We start from the raw sequence: 19,811 nt of genomic DNA, 5'->3' as shown, positions 1-19,811 counted from the left end.
GCTGGTCATTTCTGGCTCTATAATAGGGCATGAGCTTGCATCTGTCATTCAGAGACACCAGTGAGGAACCTAACTAATACTGCTCTTTACCTGGAGTCTAGATGTGGGAGTGGATGCAGTCCTGGCCTGTGCCCCAGAGAGTGCTGTCATGAGCTGGTTCAGGCGGGGTGCTGGTAGGGACCTCGAGATTTGAATGGGTGATTTTACAGGGCAATTGCTTGCACTCAGTTCCTGAGAAAATCAGGCCAGTTCTTTGGACCTCTAAATGTTTAGCCAGAGCCTCACTTCAAGTGTCATATGGAGTTCCCTAAAGCACTCTGTGCTATGCTGACTGCTCTTGGCGATGCCCATGTCAGGTCATGTTGAGCCCAGCTTAGGGAATGGTTTTTGAAAGGCTCTTCTCACTCTAGCACACAGCTGGGCTCACAGCACCGCAGTGCAAGCTTTGGCCTTAGAGTAGAAGTGTCTGTAGACTGCTGGGCAGCCCCAAAACCCAGGATAGAGGCTTGGGGCCTGATCTAGCTTCCCTGGAGGTCATGGCAAAGCTCCTGTAGATTTCAGTGGAGGCCTTCTAATCTACCAGACAGTGAGATTCTGTGTGCAAGCAGAAGTTATGGGGCTCATACAGGAGGAAGTTGGGGTTTTCTTAAGGCACTGGTGTGTGGGGGAGCTCAGACTACACTCCTACAGTAACATCCGCTGCCCTGAAAACCTCTGACTGTGGCTGATGCATTTCCATTTGATTGAACAGTGCATGTTCCTGCAATGCTTTGTGCTGCCATGCCTCGCAATATATAGCAAATGGGAGAGCAGGGGAGCAGAGTGCCAGGCAACGCATCTTGAGGAATAATGTCACTCCTGTTCATGTGTAATCAGAGGTTTTCCTTGCTATAAGGAGCTCTAGTGGTGTCCTCTTGCCTGTCCAGCATTACCATGCCATTCAAAGGCAACGGAGCTCCTTAAAACCAGTCTCCTACACATTCTTCTGGGCTCACATGGATCTAGCACTAACGGGGAGAGCCAAGCTCTGCCTAGTCCAGAACCAGTATCAGAGCAGTGTGGCTAGTACCACTTGCTTCAGAGGGAAGCCTGGAAACCTGCAGTTACAATAATAGGATGATTGCCTCTGCATTAGTTTTCCCCATTATCTCTTAAGAAATTAGCAATCAGCACAAGGCCTGAAGGACATGGTGTAATGTCCCTTCCAAGACATGCTTAACCATTGGTGATCAGAGCACTGGCTAGTCCTGATTGTGGAAACATCCAGCCCCATTTTGACTTTTAGTGAGGCCTTGTCCTCAAGGACTCACTGGGGCAGGGAATTCCCCAGGTCTCTCTATCTGGAAAAGTGTTTGCTTTTGGTGGTTTTGGACTGTCTTTTCCTTGCCTGTCCCCTGACTCTGTTCTCGGATCTGACACCCCCAATCTCCTTCTACAGACCATTTGTTATGACTTTTGACATGTCCCTTCTAACTTTGTTAAGGAAATGTTTGCTGTTTTGTCCGCCTGAAGAATTATTCTTGTGTTTGGTTAGAAGCTGCTGTGCCTCCAGGCTGCAGAGAAGCAGTGTGTACCTGGGAGATGGGTTATGCAGACATAACACACGTTACGTGCTGTATACCACTTCCGGCAGGAACTGCGCTATGAATTGTGGGACAGGCAGTGCAGTGCACTGCACAGGTGCAGCAGCTGTGCTAAGGCAAGCTTTGCTGAGCAGATGCAAAATCTCACAGGGAGGCTGGATGCAACATCCGATGCTGATCACATGAACTCTTGGGCTGGTTCAGATGGGACAAGTTTGGAAAAGTAGCCAGGGGCATTGCAGCAATAAATCTCATTTAAAAAAAATGAGGGGGCCTGAAGGGCTGATTGTGATATACAGCAGCTCATCCAGATTTAGAGATGTTTGTGAGAGGCTGAAACACAGCTCGGAGGCCAAACTAGAGCTTACGGTTCATGCTTGGAGATGCTGTTCTTATGACGCCTTGACCATCTCTGTAAGGGAACCAGGAAACAGGTCCCTGCCCCCTGACTCACCATAGTGTGGTTGGGTCAGGGACTCCTCACTGCTCCCTCTTTCCCAGCCCAGCCCCTCTCCAGAAATTTCAAGGTGCTTGAGGTCCCAGTTTTCAGGCAACTCCTTGAAAATGTCACAACACCTCCCCGGTGAGTATGAGATTCTACCACAGAGATGGCAAAGCACGCTACAAGACACACACGCGTTGCCGTGTGCACCACCTGGGCTGCAAGCTGAGGAGCTGACGTGGCATGTGTCATGATCCATCAAGGTGAGATGGAGCCTGGAAATGTAGCAAAGCAGTTCCAGCTGGGACCATGGGGCTTGGCCATCCCCCACTGGAGTCCAGGGGAAATCTCCCATTGTCCCATTGTTGGATGAGTCCTGAAGTTTAACAGTGTGAAAGTCTGGCCTAGGGGATAGGGCACCAGCCTAAGACAAACGAGACCTGGTCTCTTCCTTGCTCTGCCACAGATTTAGTGTGAGACCTTTGGCAAGACACTTAGGCTTTGTCTGTACTGCAGCTGGAGATAGGATTGTAACACAGGCAGGAATACCTGGGCTACCCTCACACTAACAAATGTGTATTCAGACCCCCAACGTCACATCGACATGGACTTCTGCACTGACTGTTCAAACCCAACCAGGACACTGGGTACACAGGACTGTGCCAAAGTCCCTACCCTACACATTCACTGCTCTTCATACCCAAGCTAGCTAGAGCCCCACAGCTGTGGGTGTGCCCACATGGGCTGAAGGCCCATCTCCACCTACAGCCTTTGCCTCTCTGCATCTTCCTTCCCCATTTCTGATGTGCGCAACCAGCAGCTGCATCTCCTGTCTGTTCAAGGCCGGCGGGAGGAGCTGGGCAGTGGAGGAGCCCTGCTGCTCATCCATGCTTCCATCTGAGTGGTTCTCTGGAAGTTTAATTACTGAGTTAACACGAGGATTTTTAAAAGGTTGCAAGACAGAGGTGGGTGGATTCAGCTGACATCAGGTCTTTTGGAGTAAAGCTGCAGCATGGGAAGGAGACTGCTGCATTATTTAGCAGAGGGAGGAAGGAGGATCTGGCAGTGGCAATGGGGTTGTTGTAAATTTGTTTCCTTGTTCCATGTCTTGCAGGCAGAAGGAAACAGGAACTGATCACAGGAAGCTGCTGCCCAGGAAGGGGATTCCTTTGCCCAGCATGGAGCCCGCTGGCACCCCTGAGGATGTGCATGTCCTGGTGGAATATGGGTTTCAGTACATGGATAAAGGCGGCTGCTTCATTTCCATAAAGCCCAATGAGAGGTACATCCGGCTGAAGAGAACCACTGACCATTGGTGGCACGTTAAAAAAAATAAGGACAGCAAGCCATTCTACATCCCAGCACAGTACGTGAAGGAGCTGCCTCCAATAACCCAACCCAAAAACCTCTATGAGCATCCTGCTGAGGAGTCTGGACAGCCTAGCTCTGGGCACACGGAGGAGAGTGCTGTCTTGGAGCCCACCAGGGCCAGTCCAGAGCAGCCTTTGCAATATAAATACAAATTTGTGGGAACTGCTCAGCAAACCACGAATATAAATGAACCCAGTGGTCTCTCTGGCTCTGTATTTTTGGGCTCTGTGATGCCAGCTGGAAAAGATACCTCCTTGATAGGAAAGACTCTGCCTCAAGTTGCTGAAGAGACAAAAGGTTCCCCCCCTGTGCTGAGTTCATTTCAAAGCACCCGTGCCACAAAGAGGACCAGCTGCTCTCCAGCAACAAATGTCTGCCCTGTGGAATACATCCGATCGGCACAGTCCTTGGATGACCTGGCAAGGGTCCGGCCTCAGGCCCGATATAGCATCGGTCATGTGGGATCATACAGAGATGGGGCAACAGCTGGCTTCTTGGGTCACCCACATGCCCTCATCAAGAGTCATTCAGAAAACCTATACGAATCGATCAAGGACACAGAAAGACAGAAGAAAAAAGGGCCACGGCCAGAGGCTCACCAGCCAGCTCAGGTATGGTAACATGGCGTCCATGCCCTGCATGGAAGGAAATGTGGTTGACTGGGAAGGGAGTGCAGTTGACTGGTTAGATGAGCAAACTGGGAGGAGGAACTCCTCGGTTCTTAGGCTGACCGCTGCTGTGGGCAAGTTGCTCCCTGTCCCTGCTGTTCCCTATCTCACAGTCAGAAGAGAGCTGTGGCACTTAGTATGGAGCCTGGCTTTGAGAATCTCAACAGAAAGGCACTGGGTGAGAGAAGAGCACTGGACTGGCTGTGTCTCTTCTCAGGGCTCCTGCATCTCCACATCTTTGGGGCAGGTGTGGAAATGCACACAAGGATGGTCTGTTTGCTTTTAAGGGGGTTTTCTTGACCTTGTTATCTGAGCCTGTCTGTCTGAGCCCCGAACCTGCAGGTGGAAACCTGCTCTCAAGTGATGCCTGGCTGAGCAGGGAGAGCTGGGGAACACACATGCTGCCCTAGTGCAGTCTGCAGAATTTGCAGCTGGGGAGGCAGATGAGCTATGGGTTTACCCTGTTATGTCCCCAAGAAAAGCAGCATGTACAAGCAAAACATTTAAGTCTCACACCCAAAGGCCTAAAAGAGCAGGGCCAGCCTTGCCTTGCAGTACTGGGCATTGCCAAAGGGCACGCCAGCCTCACGGTCCCCAAACACAAAGCCCTTTTTACTAGGAAAGTCCAGAGTCTTCCCAGCACCTTCATGGTGTCATTGCAGCATGTGGTTTCTCTTAATGCTGTGCAAGACTTGGGAATGCAGAAATATGAATATCAGGAAATTCCTGACTTCCCAGTGCTTGAACTCACAGCCTTGCTTTAACATGAATCCTACTTCTTTAATTGTGGCTCTTGAGAAACTTAGAGGTTCTTTTGCCTGCATGTGAGCTTGGATATGTCACCTCAGCCCAGATCCTCAAAGCGATGTCGGTGCCCAAATCCTACCAATTTAAAAAATGGGAGTTAATACACATGCGCAATGCCTGCTCCATTGGAGCAGACTCAATCAAGTCTGCTGGAGCGTTCTACTTAAAACACTCCAGCAACCTCGGCGTCACATGTATTCAGCGTCCCTGCATTTCAAAATGGCAGCGGGGGGCACTTTAACTTAAGTTAAAGTGCCCCATCACTATTTTGAAGCATGGGATGCTGAATACATGAGATGCTGTGGGTGTTTTAATCCCAAGAGCTTGTCTAATTAAAACGCATTCTCCCCCCTGGCCCCCTCCCCACCTGAAGCATGTGTAAAGATACTCTATGTGCCTAAATACCTTGGAGGCCTGGACCTACACTGCTGTGTTCTTCAGTTTCCTCACCTGCCAAGGAAATGTAATGCCAGTTGTGTTAATATGCAGGGGTGAAAGCCATGCAACAGCTAAATTGTTTTATTCCCAGTACCTGAGAACCCTCCTGCCACCTTTTTTAGTGCATCTAATTTTCTTTTTATTCATGGGGACTCAAGGCAGCCTGAGGGTGGGCCACATAAACACAGGCTGTCACCCTTGTTCTAGCTGCCTTGTCAGCTGCTGTTGGTAGCTCAGCAAACACTTTACATTCTCAATGTATTTATTAAAAATAAACCCCTAAGGAACAACTCTTCTTCAGAATTTTTTCAAGGTGAAATTGGAGGTAGAAATGGCTGGAGTGACAGGAGGAGTGCTTCATACCTGTCATGTTATCTTCTCCCAAACATTCCTCTTTGATGCCTGTTCCCTGCAAACAGGGAGATCCTTTGGCCTGGGGCAAACTTAAAAGCCTGCCTGCATCCTCCTGCTCGACTTATTGTAGCTACAGTAACGTCAGTGCCAGGCATTCAGGGCCCCTCTACATTGCTGATTGCAGAGGAGTGCAGAGACGTCTGACTTAGCTGTAAATGAGCCAGCCTGAGTGCCGGAAGCAGCATAACCACAGCAGCACGGGGCTCTGCTCACTCCTGTAGTCAGCCGAGGCAGGATACATAAGCGGCTATATTGCTCCATGCTACTGTGGCTAGACAATTTCCGGGACCCAAGTTTTGTTCAAGCTGGCTCAGATGTCTGCACTGCTTTGTAGCCTGCAGCTCGCATGTACCCTGGGGACAGCAAGAGCCAGGGTGGAACAAATATGACTTTGCTTCACCTGCTGTCTCCGAGCTTTCCTGGTGATACATCCCACTTCTGTCCACAGCCATTAGGCTTTAGAGGTAGAAGCTCCTTTTTTTTCCTTCTTTTTTTGAAACGACAGCTGAGATCCCTCAGGCTCACATGACTCCAAGAGCTGGGGATTGGATCAACCTTGTTTTTACAATCCTTTTCTCATTGTGAAGCAGACAGCATCACCACCATGATAGTGAAGCTGGTTTCCCAGTAGTCTAGCCAGGCTCAGAGAGGGAAGCAGCAGCTTCCTTTTCACAGTTCTGTGATTAGTTCCTCTTCCCACACACCACCCTTCAGAAACACTGCTCTCCTCCCCAGCCCCCAAGCTGCTGTGCTCCCTTGTCTCCCTCTCCTGGAAACATAAAGCGATGGGTTTCAGGTCTGAACTGCTGCAAGCCCCTGCTTTGCTCTGTTCCCTGCCTTTCTCCTAGGTTGTCTGAGCTGGACATGGAGCTGAGATGATGGAATCTGAAAGGGCACATAAAATCCTCCCCCCACCCTGCAGGGACTGCTCCTCTGCAAAGAAAGGCCTCTACCCAAAGTTTGAAGGGGGCAATGCCCTCTTCAGTTGGTGCATGAAGCGGGTGCCAGATGTGATGAATTGTACCTTTAAGAGGCTTTTGCAAGAGCTATTTGGAACTCACTATTGGCAACTATGAGCCGTGCAAGGCAGGGGGTACAACACAATCCAGGGGCAAGGCTTAGCTCTCGTGGCCCATCAACTACTGGGAAGGTGGAAGAGCTCCATTACATGAGGTCCCAGCTCTTACACTGGCATCTGCCTAAAGGGGTCTGGTACCCATGAGGTGCTGTGACTCATGTGTGGGAAAGGGCTGCGTCTTTTGCTCTCTGTAGCTCTCCCATCCCTTTGTGGTACAGGATGGTGTGTGTGTGTGGCCGCGGGGGGGGGTCTTCCTAGCTGTGATAAAGGTGCAGTGTTAGCTGCCAGCACTGCTACTACGTCTTTCAAAAAGGCCTCCAGTCTAGATTGGGAGGTACCAGGGGATGGAGAATCTCCCATTTCCTTTAACTGTTTGGCCCAATGGTTACTCGCCCTCAATGGAAAAATGTTGCCTTATTTTCTTCATCTGCTAGCCACGGGGTCTTGCTCTGCCTTTCTCTGCTAGAATAGAGGCCTGTCAGCCTCCCCTGTTCCTAGGTATGCTGTCATTACATAACTTCTTGCTCTTCTAATCGCACAGGCTGAGCGCTAAGTCTCACACTCGCTTTGTTAAAATTCCCTTTGAAACATGCAGATGTCACAGCTGACCCAGAACAACTGCCCTACAGCAGGAACCTCTGGAGCAGGGGTGGGCAAAATATGGCCCACGGGCCAGATCCCACCCACAGAGGGCCCCTCGGTCCCACCTGGCCCAGGTGCCATCCATCCCCCAGGCACACACTGGGGCTGGGGCGGCTCCACAGCTAGACTGCCTTTCTAGGCAGCCCAAGCAGCGGCAACGCCTTCCGGCTACTGCCACTGCTGGCCCCAGCCCTGGCGGGGACCGGCACACACAGCCTTGACCCCGGCCCATCCCACACCCACTCCAGACTCAGCCCGGCACATCAGACCAGCTCTGGACCAGCCAGAACCCACACACACAGCCCCAACCCCAGTCTGCCCCACACCTGCTTCGGACCTCCCACCCATGCTGAGCAGCAGTGGTGGTGGCTAGGCAAAAGCTGCTGCTCAGTGCAAGGGAAAAGTGGCTTCTCCACCTAGCCGCGGCAGGACAGCCCGGGCACAGGTGGCTGCAGCAAGGACCAGGCAGCAACAAAAGGGAGAGGCCGTTTTTCCCTTGCGCTGAGCAGCAGGTACTGCCTGGCTGCCACTGCTCAGCGTGGGTGGGCAAGTTTGGAGCAGGCGCAGGGTGGGTAGGGCTGTGTGAGCAGGTTCTGGCTGGTCTGGAGCTGATCTGCTCCGCCAGGATGAGTCCAGAGCAGGCATAGAGTGGGTTGGGGTCAGGCTTGTGTGCGCCAGTCCCTGCCAGGGCTGGAGCCAGCAGCCGGAAGAAACTGCTGCCACCATCTGGGCTGCCTAGGAAGGCGGGTTGGGCCGGGGCTGTGCGCTGTTGGCAGTGGCGCTTGGGCTCTGGGCTGTTGCATGGCAGTGGGGTGCTGTCCAGCCCGTGGCAGCTCCTCAGAACTCCCTATATGGCCCGTGGGCAAAAATAATTGTCCGCCCCTGCTCTGGAGGGTGCTGACCCCTCTCCAGCACTTTCCAGACGGCAGAGAGAGGCCATGGACCAGTTCTTTGTATGTGTTCCAAGGGCTTTGATGCCTGTATCTTCAAGTCACTGAGGCAGGTGGAGTTAAAAAGGATGTTGGCTGCTGGCTTCCCTGTTGGAGCTGGGCCATGGGCATTGGGCAGGGGACAGAGAGTGACAGTTTGATTAAACTTAATTGTGACAAAGGAATCAGAGAACCCAGCCAGAGACTGGAAGGAGAAGAAGATCTATGGGCTGCTGAGCTACGGCCCTGGCTAAGAGCTAGCACTGCTTAGTCCAGCTCATGGAGGTGGTACAAGCTGGAAACTTTGCCTTTGAGAACTAGGTTCTGTTGACCGAAACTCTTGAGGCTGCCGTGTTTACACGCAAAGAGTGGCTGGGTTAGTGAAACCTGGTGGGAAAGGACTCTGGAGCTTTCCTGAAAAGGAAAGGTCAGGAAGGCTGCAGCAGAGGTTGTTTGTGTTGAGTCATCCACTTGCAGGGCATCACTTCTCCCCTTTGCTCTGTGTCTGTGGCTCTGGGTATGAGTTTATGGCTGGGTGGGTGCTATCTCCTGAGAGCTCTGGGTGCCAAGGTGCTTGCACCATTAAGAACATGACCCTCTTTCTCTTGACATCAGTGGGATTCAAGGTGCCTTGACGAATCTGCCCATTAATTTCTGCCTGCTCCCATGCTGCTAACAGTACTGGCATATGGGGAGGCACAGAGAGACTGTCCAGCGGCTCGTCCTTTGATCCAGCTGATGAGCTTACCCCACAGAGCCACGTAATAGTCTGCCTGGCTCAGAGCCACCCTGCCAACACCACCCTGCTGCCACACTAACTGTTCTTTTTTAACTTAAAAACTCTCTGAGTCCTAAGAGGAAGAGTCTCTGTTTTCTCCTTCCCTTTGGGGTGTATTCAGCTGAACAAAATGGCAGGCTGGTGAGTCAGCCTGTGATTTTGCTTGTCACCCGGTTAAGTATTTTGCATCCTCCGAACAAAGGCTTAAAACTGGTTGTGTAGCTTGTGTGCTTGTGTCAGTGCAGACAAAGCTTGGGAACACCTGTGTCATTAAGGAGCTCAGCTGAAACTCTGATCTATGGCAGTGGGCATGGGTGTGCTCTGTTGTATCCGGCTGTGCAAGAAACCCTCCCTGGCGGCCTGAGTGCTCCCCTCCAAACCCAGATTTCAGCCCCTTGGAACTTGCCCAATGTTTCATCGCTCAGACTGGATGATTGTCTGCTCCTTAGAGGAAATATTTATCTGTCTTTTTTGGTACCACCCATCGCCATTCAGTCGGAGAGGAACTCAAAAGAGTGTTGAAAGATTATTTCTGAATAAGGTAGTGTTTGGATTTCCCACCCCCAACTCCCTCCTTCTAAAAAAAGCCCCAACTTGGGGAGGGGAAGGGGGACAATAAAACCAAGCCCAAAAAATCTCCTTGAAAATTCAGGAGAAAACAATAGTGTTGTTAAATACACACTTAAATTTAATAAGTAATAAAACACAAATCTGTCACATTGGTGTGTGGGAGCACCTTGCAATCATTCATGTAGTTATTAAAGCCACTCAGTGTTTCCATCGGAAAAAAAAGTTCTCTTTTGTTAAACAAAAATGTTGTTTTGTGAAACTGTTGGTCGTGTTGAAGCTTTCGGTGGGGAGACTTCTCCAGTCACAGGGAGGAGCACCTTTCTCTCTGAAAACTGGCTTTTGGACACAGTTCTGGTTCCCAAAAATGCTGGGAAATTGTTTTGGTTCTGTTCCAACGAGGAACAAAAACCAAAATTTCGGAGTCTTAAGAGCGGCTGGGATGTGAATGTCATTCTCCAAACACTTCTAATAGCTATCCTCCCAGCGAGGCCATCTGTGTTTATATCTTATCCCATTCTGCAGATGGAGGAACTGAGGTACAGAAAGGTGAAGTGATTTGCCCAAAGTCATGCAAGCAATCTGAGGTGGGAGCTAATTTAAAGCCTGCCTAGGGTGAAAGGCCAGCATTGAGGCTTGTCTGCTGCAGCCACTGTGCACGTCAGGTTGCATTACCCCTCCTAGAGCCACCACCTGCGTTGCACATACCGCAACTCCAGATTTAGTCTCCTATATGTTTACACCCCAGCTACACCCTCTGTGTGAAGCAGGACTGACGTGGCATGTAATTGCCTCCGGCTGACAGAGACGACCTTGAGCTGCCTCTCCCCTCCACTTACAGCTGCACAGTTACAATCAGAGAGGCCAACCATGCACAGGGTGGTTTCCAGCAGCCAGTTTCCTGCAGTGCCAGTAAAAGCATTCCCCTCCTGTAAGATATCCCACGCGAGGCAGATATAAGACGGCACCTGGAGTGAGGCTGCAGCTTCATGGAATGTTCCCAGGTTCCCAATTTTTTTCTTTGGGGTCACTGATTGCCTAAGGGCCTGGAGATTAGGGGGTCCCATCATGGCGAAGGGACTCAACTTCCACCTTAAAGGCTTCATACATGAATTGCACCAGCACATGTGTTGTATTACACTGGGAAACACTGTGATCATGTCTTTAGACACACAGTGGTGGTGTAGCTAATCTCTTTGCCTTATTTTTTCATATAGCCTGAACCTAGGGGTGTTTTTAGTAGGCTTTTACTAGAAGTACATGCAATTATCACACTTCTCAAGCCAAAACTGCTAAGGACAGAAATTACACATAAACTGGTATAAATGATTGGAAACCAGTTCAAATCTGTAACACAATAGAAGCTCAGTGCACAGAAACCGCTTTCAAAATGGCCAAAACCAGTTTAAGATAAACCTGGTTGGCTGTAGTATCAAACTTAACTGATTTAGGTTAAATCAGTTTATTGAACTTCTGTCCCAGATCCCCTCCAGATTCAAGTGAACTCACGGTCCCGCAGTATGCCAGGATGCTTTGCACCTCCCCTGCAAACCCCACCTTGCAGGGTGGGTGGGCTAGCCTTGGCCCAAGCTGGCTGCTCCAGCATCCCCTGGCTTCTGGCCTGAGCAACTGTAGGCATGTGGCAGCATTTCCAGAATCAAAAGTGAATGTTTGTTCAGTTGCTTATTGGTTCAATCTACATGTCTTAGACTAACCTGCAAAGATTGATTCGATTCAGCCTTGGGCTTTTTGACCATCTGTATTTAGCTCTAGAGATAGAGCATGTTCTTAAAAGCTCTGCTTCCTGCGGTCCTTCCACAGCATCTAATGAAGAAAGCCCTCCCTGCTTTCCAAAGCTAATTCTAGACATCTCTAATTTAGTTAGTCTATAGGGTACAAAGCTATTCTGCCTTGTTTATTTGTGCCATTTCAGACCAGGAATTGATTTGACCAAGGCATTCAACAAATGATTCTAGCACTGAAACTTTGCGGAAATCAATGCTGAGGAGTAATCAAACCCATGCAATAAATTAACAAATGATGTGGTAAACATTTCCACCCTGTGCACTTCTCAGCTTTAACCATTAGATGTCAGCAGTGCTAAAGTTCAGAGCCACAATGCCATAAAAATTCTTTACTGTTGTTAAACTTGTTTCAGCTTTCCTCTCAGTGCCGGCTGCACCTTTGTTACCGTTCAGTCTCATTATTTGAGCTACAGTCACCTTATAAAGGACACTTGCAAAGACCTAATAGATGCCCATACCTTGCCTCTGAGCTGGGGTGGCCTTAATTTCTGTTGACTTGCTCTGTTATTGATTCTGTGTCTCTGTTTTGGTAGGGAAGAGGAAATAAGCTGGTCCAGTATCAGGCAGCTATATTTTTATCCTGGTATAACTGCATCCACAATAGAGCTTGTAGTAGTATAACACTGTTGATGAAATGTCAGCCCTTCAACACTACTTAGTTATATCAGTTCACAGTCTGAACAACCTTTCTGGCTGGTGTCTACTTGAGCTGGGAGCGTCTTGCCATGCTAAGCCTTCATGCCCACTGCCTGTGCCTTGTACTGTATTAGCTTTAGGAAAAAATCTTCCTGCCAAACTTGTTGTTTCCATATAAAGGTGAAAAGGTTTTAGCTAGATAGAGCTGCTCACCATTTTTGAATGAAAAATTTTCCTGGAAAATGAGGTTGCATCATAACTGACATTTTCAGAGGGAACGCCTCAGCTTGGTTGACAGTTTTCCAAAAAGGAAAAGGTCATTCTTGCTGAAATATTTTGCTTTTTAGAAACTGAACATTCAGTTTTCTAATTCAATTCAAGATTTTTAAAGAAAAGAAAGAATGGTGGGTGGGTGAGATTTTATATATATGTATATATATATATAGAGAGAGAGAGAGAGCGAGAGAGAGAGAGAAGTGATATAAGGATACTTTTCCCTTTTTCTACCAGAAAAATCCTACTTTGACTTTTTCCCACCTGGAACATGAACAATGGGAAAAGAGCATTAAAAATCCCCCATCTGCAACTGGAAAATTGCATAATCAGTGTTTCCAAAACTCAGCAAGGCACCAAATTGTCAATAGACATTTCCTTGCAGTGCTTCCCAGTTGGAATTGTTGAGAACTTTCTTTGTTTCTTTAAACGTTTCCATATTTTATTTTTTCCACCCATGATTGGGATAAAAACAGTTATGGGCATGTCAGAATTTGCTGTGAGGATACATGTCTGGTTTTTCCATCCATTGCACCTTTATCCCCTTGAACAAGGACATTATGGCAGTATTGCCCCTAGTGTCAGTCTCAAAACTCAGCACAGCTTGATTCCATATGAAACAGTAGCTTGGCGTGTATGTGTGTGAACGGAGATATTACTGGTGGGGCTTGGGGGCTGGACAGTCATATTTGTCTGAAGTTGCCTGGCTGAGAGCTGTTCTAGCATCGAGAAAAGACAAGGTAGCGAGTGAGAAAGGAAGATGTGAGAGATGCCTCTAGGTGAGAGAAAGGGAGTAGCCCCCCAGGTGTGCTGGATGGATGAGTCTTTGTGTCAACTGAAGGGAAGGACCCCCGGGGGCCCAACTGATGGCAATTCCTGAGAAGGTGAGAAGAAACTGGTGAAGTGGGGAAGTCTATGGGTGAGGCAGACTTGGGGCAACACAAGGAATCAGGCCCCATAGGCTCACTTAAATTTGTGCCTGTGGATCCACTAGCCCAGGCCAGGATCTAAATTCACTGTGTTGACAACACTCCCACAATGCACGCTCCCCAGCACACGCCGCTCCCCACCACACTTCAGTCAAAAGCACCTCAGGTCACAGCCAGTGACTAAGTACAGAGTGGATGATGCTTCCCATTCACAGGGCAAGAGACAGAGGAGGCTGAATCAAGTGGAAGGCAGGAAATTCAACACCAGCAAAGCCAGTCCTGTTGCACGACCCTGTGTAATTAGAGCTCAGGACTCCCTAGTACTTCGCACATCAGGCAGCAGTTGAAGCCATAACTGGAAAATGGGATGGGATGTTTATACAGCTAACAGGAACTGCAGTAACCTGCAATGGATGACCCTGTGGAATGGATCACAAACCTCATGCTCCAGCCCGAAGACCGTAAGTACTGGAGATCAAGAAGAGACCTAATGCGGATGTGTGCAAGGGAGGGGGGGTGTAGGACAGGTTACATGCCAGTTCCACTTCCTTCTGGTCACTCTCAGGACAGGGCGCTGGGCTAGATGGACCTTGGGTCTGATTTAGCGCGGGAATTCCAGTGCTCCCGGGTGCTGTGCACATGCACCTAGACAGACTCTTCAGGGCAGAGCATGCAGCCTTGCAGACAAAGAACAGGCGCTGACGGAGATGTGCAGAAAGAGGAAGCGGCTTGCCCAAGGCCACCTAACAGGTCTGTGGCAGAACAGGAAGAGCACCCAGGTCTCTACTCCCAAACACGTGCCCTGCCCACAGGAACACGCATGACATGGCAGTAAATTACCCAACTCGCTGCTCCCTAGTGCAAAGCCTTCACGACTAGCCCAGCTGGTCAGGCATGCAGCTTGCACAGTCACAAGTAGCTCCTGTTTAGGAGCTGGTCTGCTTCGCACATCAGGCAGCTGCACAACCTCCCACTCAGCAAAGAAGAAGACACACTGCACTGCCACAAGGCTACTATTTTCAGCTCACTTGGGCCAGGTGGACTTAGGCTTTATCTGCATGACATGCATTCCAAAGCTCGTACCCTCCCTAAAAATACAGCTGTGGACCAGTTGTTCAGTTCCCCTCCTGCACGAATATTTTTGCTACCAGTAATGGGAAGTCCCCAGTGCTGCTGCTCCTTCCCAGCAGCCTCTGAATGGCCTTGGTCTGGGTGTTTCTGCTCTGTGGGAACTGCTATGATGAGATCCCTTAAAAAAAACCCTTGCCACTATTTTTAATTTAAGGAAACTCTCTCAAAATAAGTAAAGCAGAAGTAGAATCCAAGCAGCTCCTTTCAATATTAGCAGCCCCAGAGAAACACCACAAAAAAAAAAAAATCCCTGGCTTCTCTAGTCCTGGCTTTTTGGTTCCAGTTAGGGTGGCCATCATAGAGGACAGTCCGGTTGTCCTCTGTCCTCTATCGATATGAAACCGGACGCCTTTATGTCCTCTATTTTGCTTTTGACTTTTTTCTCTTAAAGAGAAAAATAGAGGTCATAAAGGCATCTGGTTTCATATCAATAGAGGACAGTGTAGCAGAAAACTGGAATGTCCTCTATGATGGCCACCCTACTTCCAGCAAGAGAATTTTCCGCTTGGGAACAGGGACAGTGCTGCACAGTTGCTGCGTAGCCGTGCCTCATTCCCTCCATGCCATGTTCCAAGCGCGGTAAAGGACCCAGCGTACAAGTGAGTCATTAAAATCACCTGTGCCCGAGGGGCAGAGTTCAGCTGAAGGCAGCTTACACTGCCCCACCCTGATTCCTACGGGTTTCACTGTCCAGTCTTCCTAGTCCTGCAATGCCCGGGAAAGCTGTGCAATCTCCTTTGTTGGAGGTTTGTAAGAGGCATGGACACATCTATCAGGCATGGCTTGGTTACTGTAAAGCAGGGGTGGGCAAAATGCGGCCTGCAGGCCAGATGTGGCCCACCAGATCATTCTGTCTGGCCTGCGGTGCCCCTAAAAAATTTAGAAAATTAATAGTTATCTGCCCCTGGCTGCCTGTCATGCGGCCCTTGATGGCTTGCCAAAACTCAGTAAGTGGCCCTTTGCCCGAAATAATTGCCCGCTCCTGCTATAAAGTCTTCCTCCTTTCAGGGCCAGGGAAGGCAGGTTTGGACTAACTGACCTTCTAGTCCCTTGCAGCCCTGTGGTTCTGTGACTTTAATTTGAATTTCCTACTTTTGTTTATTTAAATAGAAAAACAAAACCACCCTTAGGAAGGCTGGATTAGTGAGTGGTTAGGGCATTAGCTTAAGACTCTGGGGACTTGGCTTCACTTCCTTCTCTGCACACTGTACCCAGTTGTGCAAATGAGGTAAGAATGCAGCCCTACCTTACAGGAGTATGATGGCAAACTGTTAAGAGCTGCTGCTTTCCTCTCACGCTGCTTGCAGGCGTAATATAAACAGTGCGATCGTGAATGAGACGTAGCTACTTCAGAGCACCCTGTGGGGCAGGGAGAGCGAACACTTCTTCAGAGCACGCCTTCATCCTCTGCAGGGATGAGTTGCAACTTTGGAGTTCAGGAATTCAAGTTTCAGAAGCTGGATTTTCCCCCCAAGATGACTGTAAAACATCAGGGCAAGTGGAGATCCCAGCCCTGAGCTTACCTTGGTTATGTGTCCTTTTTTTTCTATAATATCTCTATTTTCATTAGCTATTTTTCATTCAGAATATTGTATTTGCTTGCATACAGTGCATCCCAAAATATAATACACACCTTATTTTTGAAAGGCAGAATAAAGGGGAAAAGATTTTTCCAGAGCTGTGGCTGCATAGAGCAGGGACAGAGCCGGATCTTCAGATGATTCACCCTCCCTGTGCTGCTTAACTAAAGCTGAAACCCTAGCTGTTGCTGAAGTCTGATCTGTCTCCATGCTTTTGAAAAGAAATTAACAGTCTCCAAGGCTGTGAAATAGGAGAAGAGAGCCTAGAAACAGCTAGCAAACAACAAAAATGCCCTAAGAAAGTTTAGCCCGATTATAGGAACATCAAGACTGTTACAAAGGAAAGAGGATTGCTAACACCCTTGGGGTAAAAAAAAATAAAAATGAGGCACTATATCAATTGAGACTCCCTCTGTTGCTTGAAAAATAATGTCACAACTGCTGCACCATGGAGCAGGAATCAAAGTGGGGTGCTCTATCCCAGTCAGAAAATCAGCTTCCCCACATAATACACCTCCATTTTGGGAGGCTGATTTTTGAGGGGAAAGTGGGTGAGAAAGAAACGTGAGAAAATACAGTTGCTAAAATTGAAAATTTTGCACCAGCTCTAAAGAAATGTCCCACCATGTTTTATTATCATCTCTGATGGGCTGAATATCAGCTCTTTCACATGATATACCTCAAGCAGCAGCATATCACACTTTTAAAATGAGGTGACAGGTTCAGTCCCTGGGCACTGCCCAGTCAGTGACCTTGTTACATTAGTCCAGGGGTGGGCAAAATGCGGCCCGTGAGCCAGATGTGGCCCGCCAGGCTATTCTATCTGGCCCGCGGGGCCTCTAAAAATGTTAGAAAATTAATATTAATCTGCCACTGGCTGCCTGTCATGCAGCCCTCGATGGCTTGCCAAAACTCAGTAAGTGGCCCTCTGCCCAAAATAATTGCCCGCCCCTGCATTAGTCACAAAAAAGGTGCCACATACAAAGTCTGTTTGCATTACAGGGCTTTAAACGACAAATCAAAACGGATGCCCACTCCATAGGACATCCATGATATAAGAACCATCTTCCTGCCAAATTTTAGTTTGGTCCCAACGTACTGATGTGTTCTTGATCTTTACAAGACGTCATATTTAACAAATCACAATGTCAACAAGCCCATTCCTGCCTCTTCTGGTTTCCATTGTGCTCCAGGTCAAGGAGCCTTCCTCGAGTGGCCAGGCCACCTGAAAAGTGATCAAAACCCAATCTTAGTAGCTGTAAAAGCATGCCTTTCTATGCAGTGTTCACTCATCTGATCAGGGCCATGTTTGGAAATGTATTAAAACAGGATTTGAAATCAGAGAGCCAAACTTTTCAGGGCTTCAGTATCCAAGGGTTCGATTTGAAATGCCTTAATAGAACCCGGTTTTCAGAGAGTGCCAAGTGTGAAGCCAGAAAAGGGTTAAGTCCAAGGAGGACTAGCCCTGCCCAATGCAAATTAGGGTGTTTGTCTTACCTGACCCAGGATGTGCAAGTGAAAGGAAAGCACTGCAAGCAGGAGGGCTAGGTGTTTGTGAAGGCGTCCAACCTAGTGGCAGGCAGGTGGGGACCCTGGACATCCAGAGGTCTCAGGCAGCCCCTAGGCACCTTACTACAAGTAAGTAGCAAGTAGCTTTTTCTTACTTCCGCTGGACACTGGTGATCAGATGTCTGCAGGTGAAGTGGTGCAGGATTAGGCTCTAATTAAGAGACTAGCCAGGGCCTCCTAGGGGTTAAAGTGTTGGGGTTTGCTTGGCTTTATACCCACTATATGGAAAGGGGAGACTCCTCCCTAGCTTGCTCCTGTGGCCTGGCAGGGGAAACACCATGTACTGGGTCGATGAAGGTAGTTTTCCTTAAGCACTCCCAGGGATAACTGTTCTTCTGCTGTGGTTTAGTACCCCACAAGGTGTTGGGGCTTCAAGCCCACTTTATGGAAATGGGAGGCTCCTCCCTAGCTTGCTCCTGTAGCCATATGGCTGAGGGCAGGCGAAACTTGGGGGCATCTGAACCCCAAGCCTCTGGGCTTGGGCCTGCCCCAAAGACTTTGGAAATATCTGAAGCCCCTGGTGGGGGTGGAGGATGTTAGCTGGTTGTAGGGCCGCTTAAGGTTCTGGACTGACTCACAGATTTGGATTTGATTTGACTGATTTGGCTTGGAATACAAACAAAAATTTTTAAAAAAAAATATGGCTGAGGGCAAGCAAAACTCAGGGGCATCCAAACCTCAAGCCTCCGGGCTTGGGCCTGCAAGTAGGATGCCCGCCAAAGGATTTGGTAACATGTGAAGCCCCTGGTGGGGGTGGAGGATGTTTGCCAGTAGTAGGGCCACATACGGTTCTGGACTGGCTCACGGATTTGGAATTGATTTGGCTTGGAATATGGAAAATTAAAAACAAAAGTTGGGGCTTGCCCCTTTATTGGTCAGGTAGGTGGACGTACACGCCTTCATCCCCTTTGCTTTCTTCTCACAAGGCAGTAACATGAAGGGTAGTGCACTCTGCCCAAGTGGAGGACAGGGCTTGTGCCTGGTATCCCCCACGTGCTCGCTCCTATTATGTACTGATGTCCTGATACAGAGCTTCTGCAGGGAACAGGATCTTTGCCTGCCAGAGTAGAGGTCAGCCTGTTTGCTTCGCAGGGAATTAGCTGGCAAGATAATGGGAAAAGCTATTTCCAAACACCCTCCCTGACTAAAGTTTCCTCTGTGGGACCATCCCCTTTCTCCCTGCTTCACTGGCAGTGCTGGGGAGCCCTGTGTACACACAGGCAGTAAAGTGACCCAGGCAGGTACAGTGCTCTGCGCATAACACGTCCATCCAAAGGTGCCTTCAGGCCATGTGCACTGTTTTGTGACTCTTCATTTCCCAGGTAAACTGACTTTCTAATCCCACGCTTTATGACTTCACCAAAATCAAGCCAGTTGGTTGGTACAGTCAGGTCTTTTCCCATACTAGAATTTTTCCAGGAATCTTGGGTCCATTTCAGAGTGGCACAGATTGAAGTAGCCTGTCATTCACCTAGCATGGATTGACCTCATTTTTTAACCAAATAGTAGCCTGCTGGTGAAACTGCTACCAGGTTTAAGTGCCACTTCCAGAAGAGACCCTAGCAAGGAGCAACACCCTTCATAGGGCATGTATAGGCAATCAGGCAATATTCAGTGTTATCTTCCTGAAAAGCACACAGAATTTAGCCACTTCACGGGAATCGAGTTATTCAGCATGCTGGCATATTGTTTTAGGTGTAGGAATGTCTCTCAAAGTGTCCTCTTAGTTCAGTGCATTCCCATGACTAGCAGACACTGTGTATACCTGTGTTTTGTAACACATATAGAATTATATATATACCTCCATACTACATGTGTCTTTTCAACAAATACAGCCGTATAATCAGTGCAGTTTCTGCATGCCTGCACGGGCACTCTGCATGTACGCAATCTTAGGAAATAAAATCTTGGGAGATCATAGTTTTCTTTCAAGACAAACCTCAAAGTGTTAGAAATACAAAGTTAAATTTAATTTAAAGAGGTATTAAATGTTGAGCATTGGCATTTGGGATTACTCCAGTTAACATTTAATTCTCTCCTGGAAGCACCACCCTGAGTGACCTTTTCTAGCTGGTGAACAGGTTGATTTGAATTAACAAAGATCCTTCGTGCATTTGTGATTACTAAAGAGCTAATCCCATGTGATGGCTGGAGAAGGTTTTTCTCTTGGC

General features: G+C 48.6%; 1 protein-coding gene across 1 annotated transcript in view; it reads left to right on the top strand.

The window, feature by feature from the left end:
• Positions 1–3,128: 3,128 nt before the first annotated feature.
• Positions 3,129–19,811, top strand: part of LOC102369999 (rho GTPase-activating protein 27) — a 62,200-nt gene continuing 45,517 nt past the window's right edge. The window contains exon 1 of the mRNA XM_025207339.1: positions 3,129–4,007. Within this exon, the coding sequence (XP_025063124.1) occupies positions 3,129–4,007 (879 nt within the window). The remainder of the gene's footprint in view (positions 4,008–19,811) is intronic.

This window comes from Alligator sinensis, unplaced genomic scaffold (assembly GCF_000455745.1).
Source record: "Alligator sinensis unplaced genomic scaffold, ASM45574v1 scaffold919_1, whole genome shotgun sequence".
Lineage (NCBI taxonomy): Eukaryota > Metazoa > Chordata > Crocodylia > Alligatoridae > Alligator > Alligator sinensis.
The sequence above is the reverse complement of the archived record's forward strand: the minus strand, read 5'-3'. Positions and strand labels throughout refer to the sequence as shown.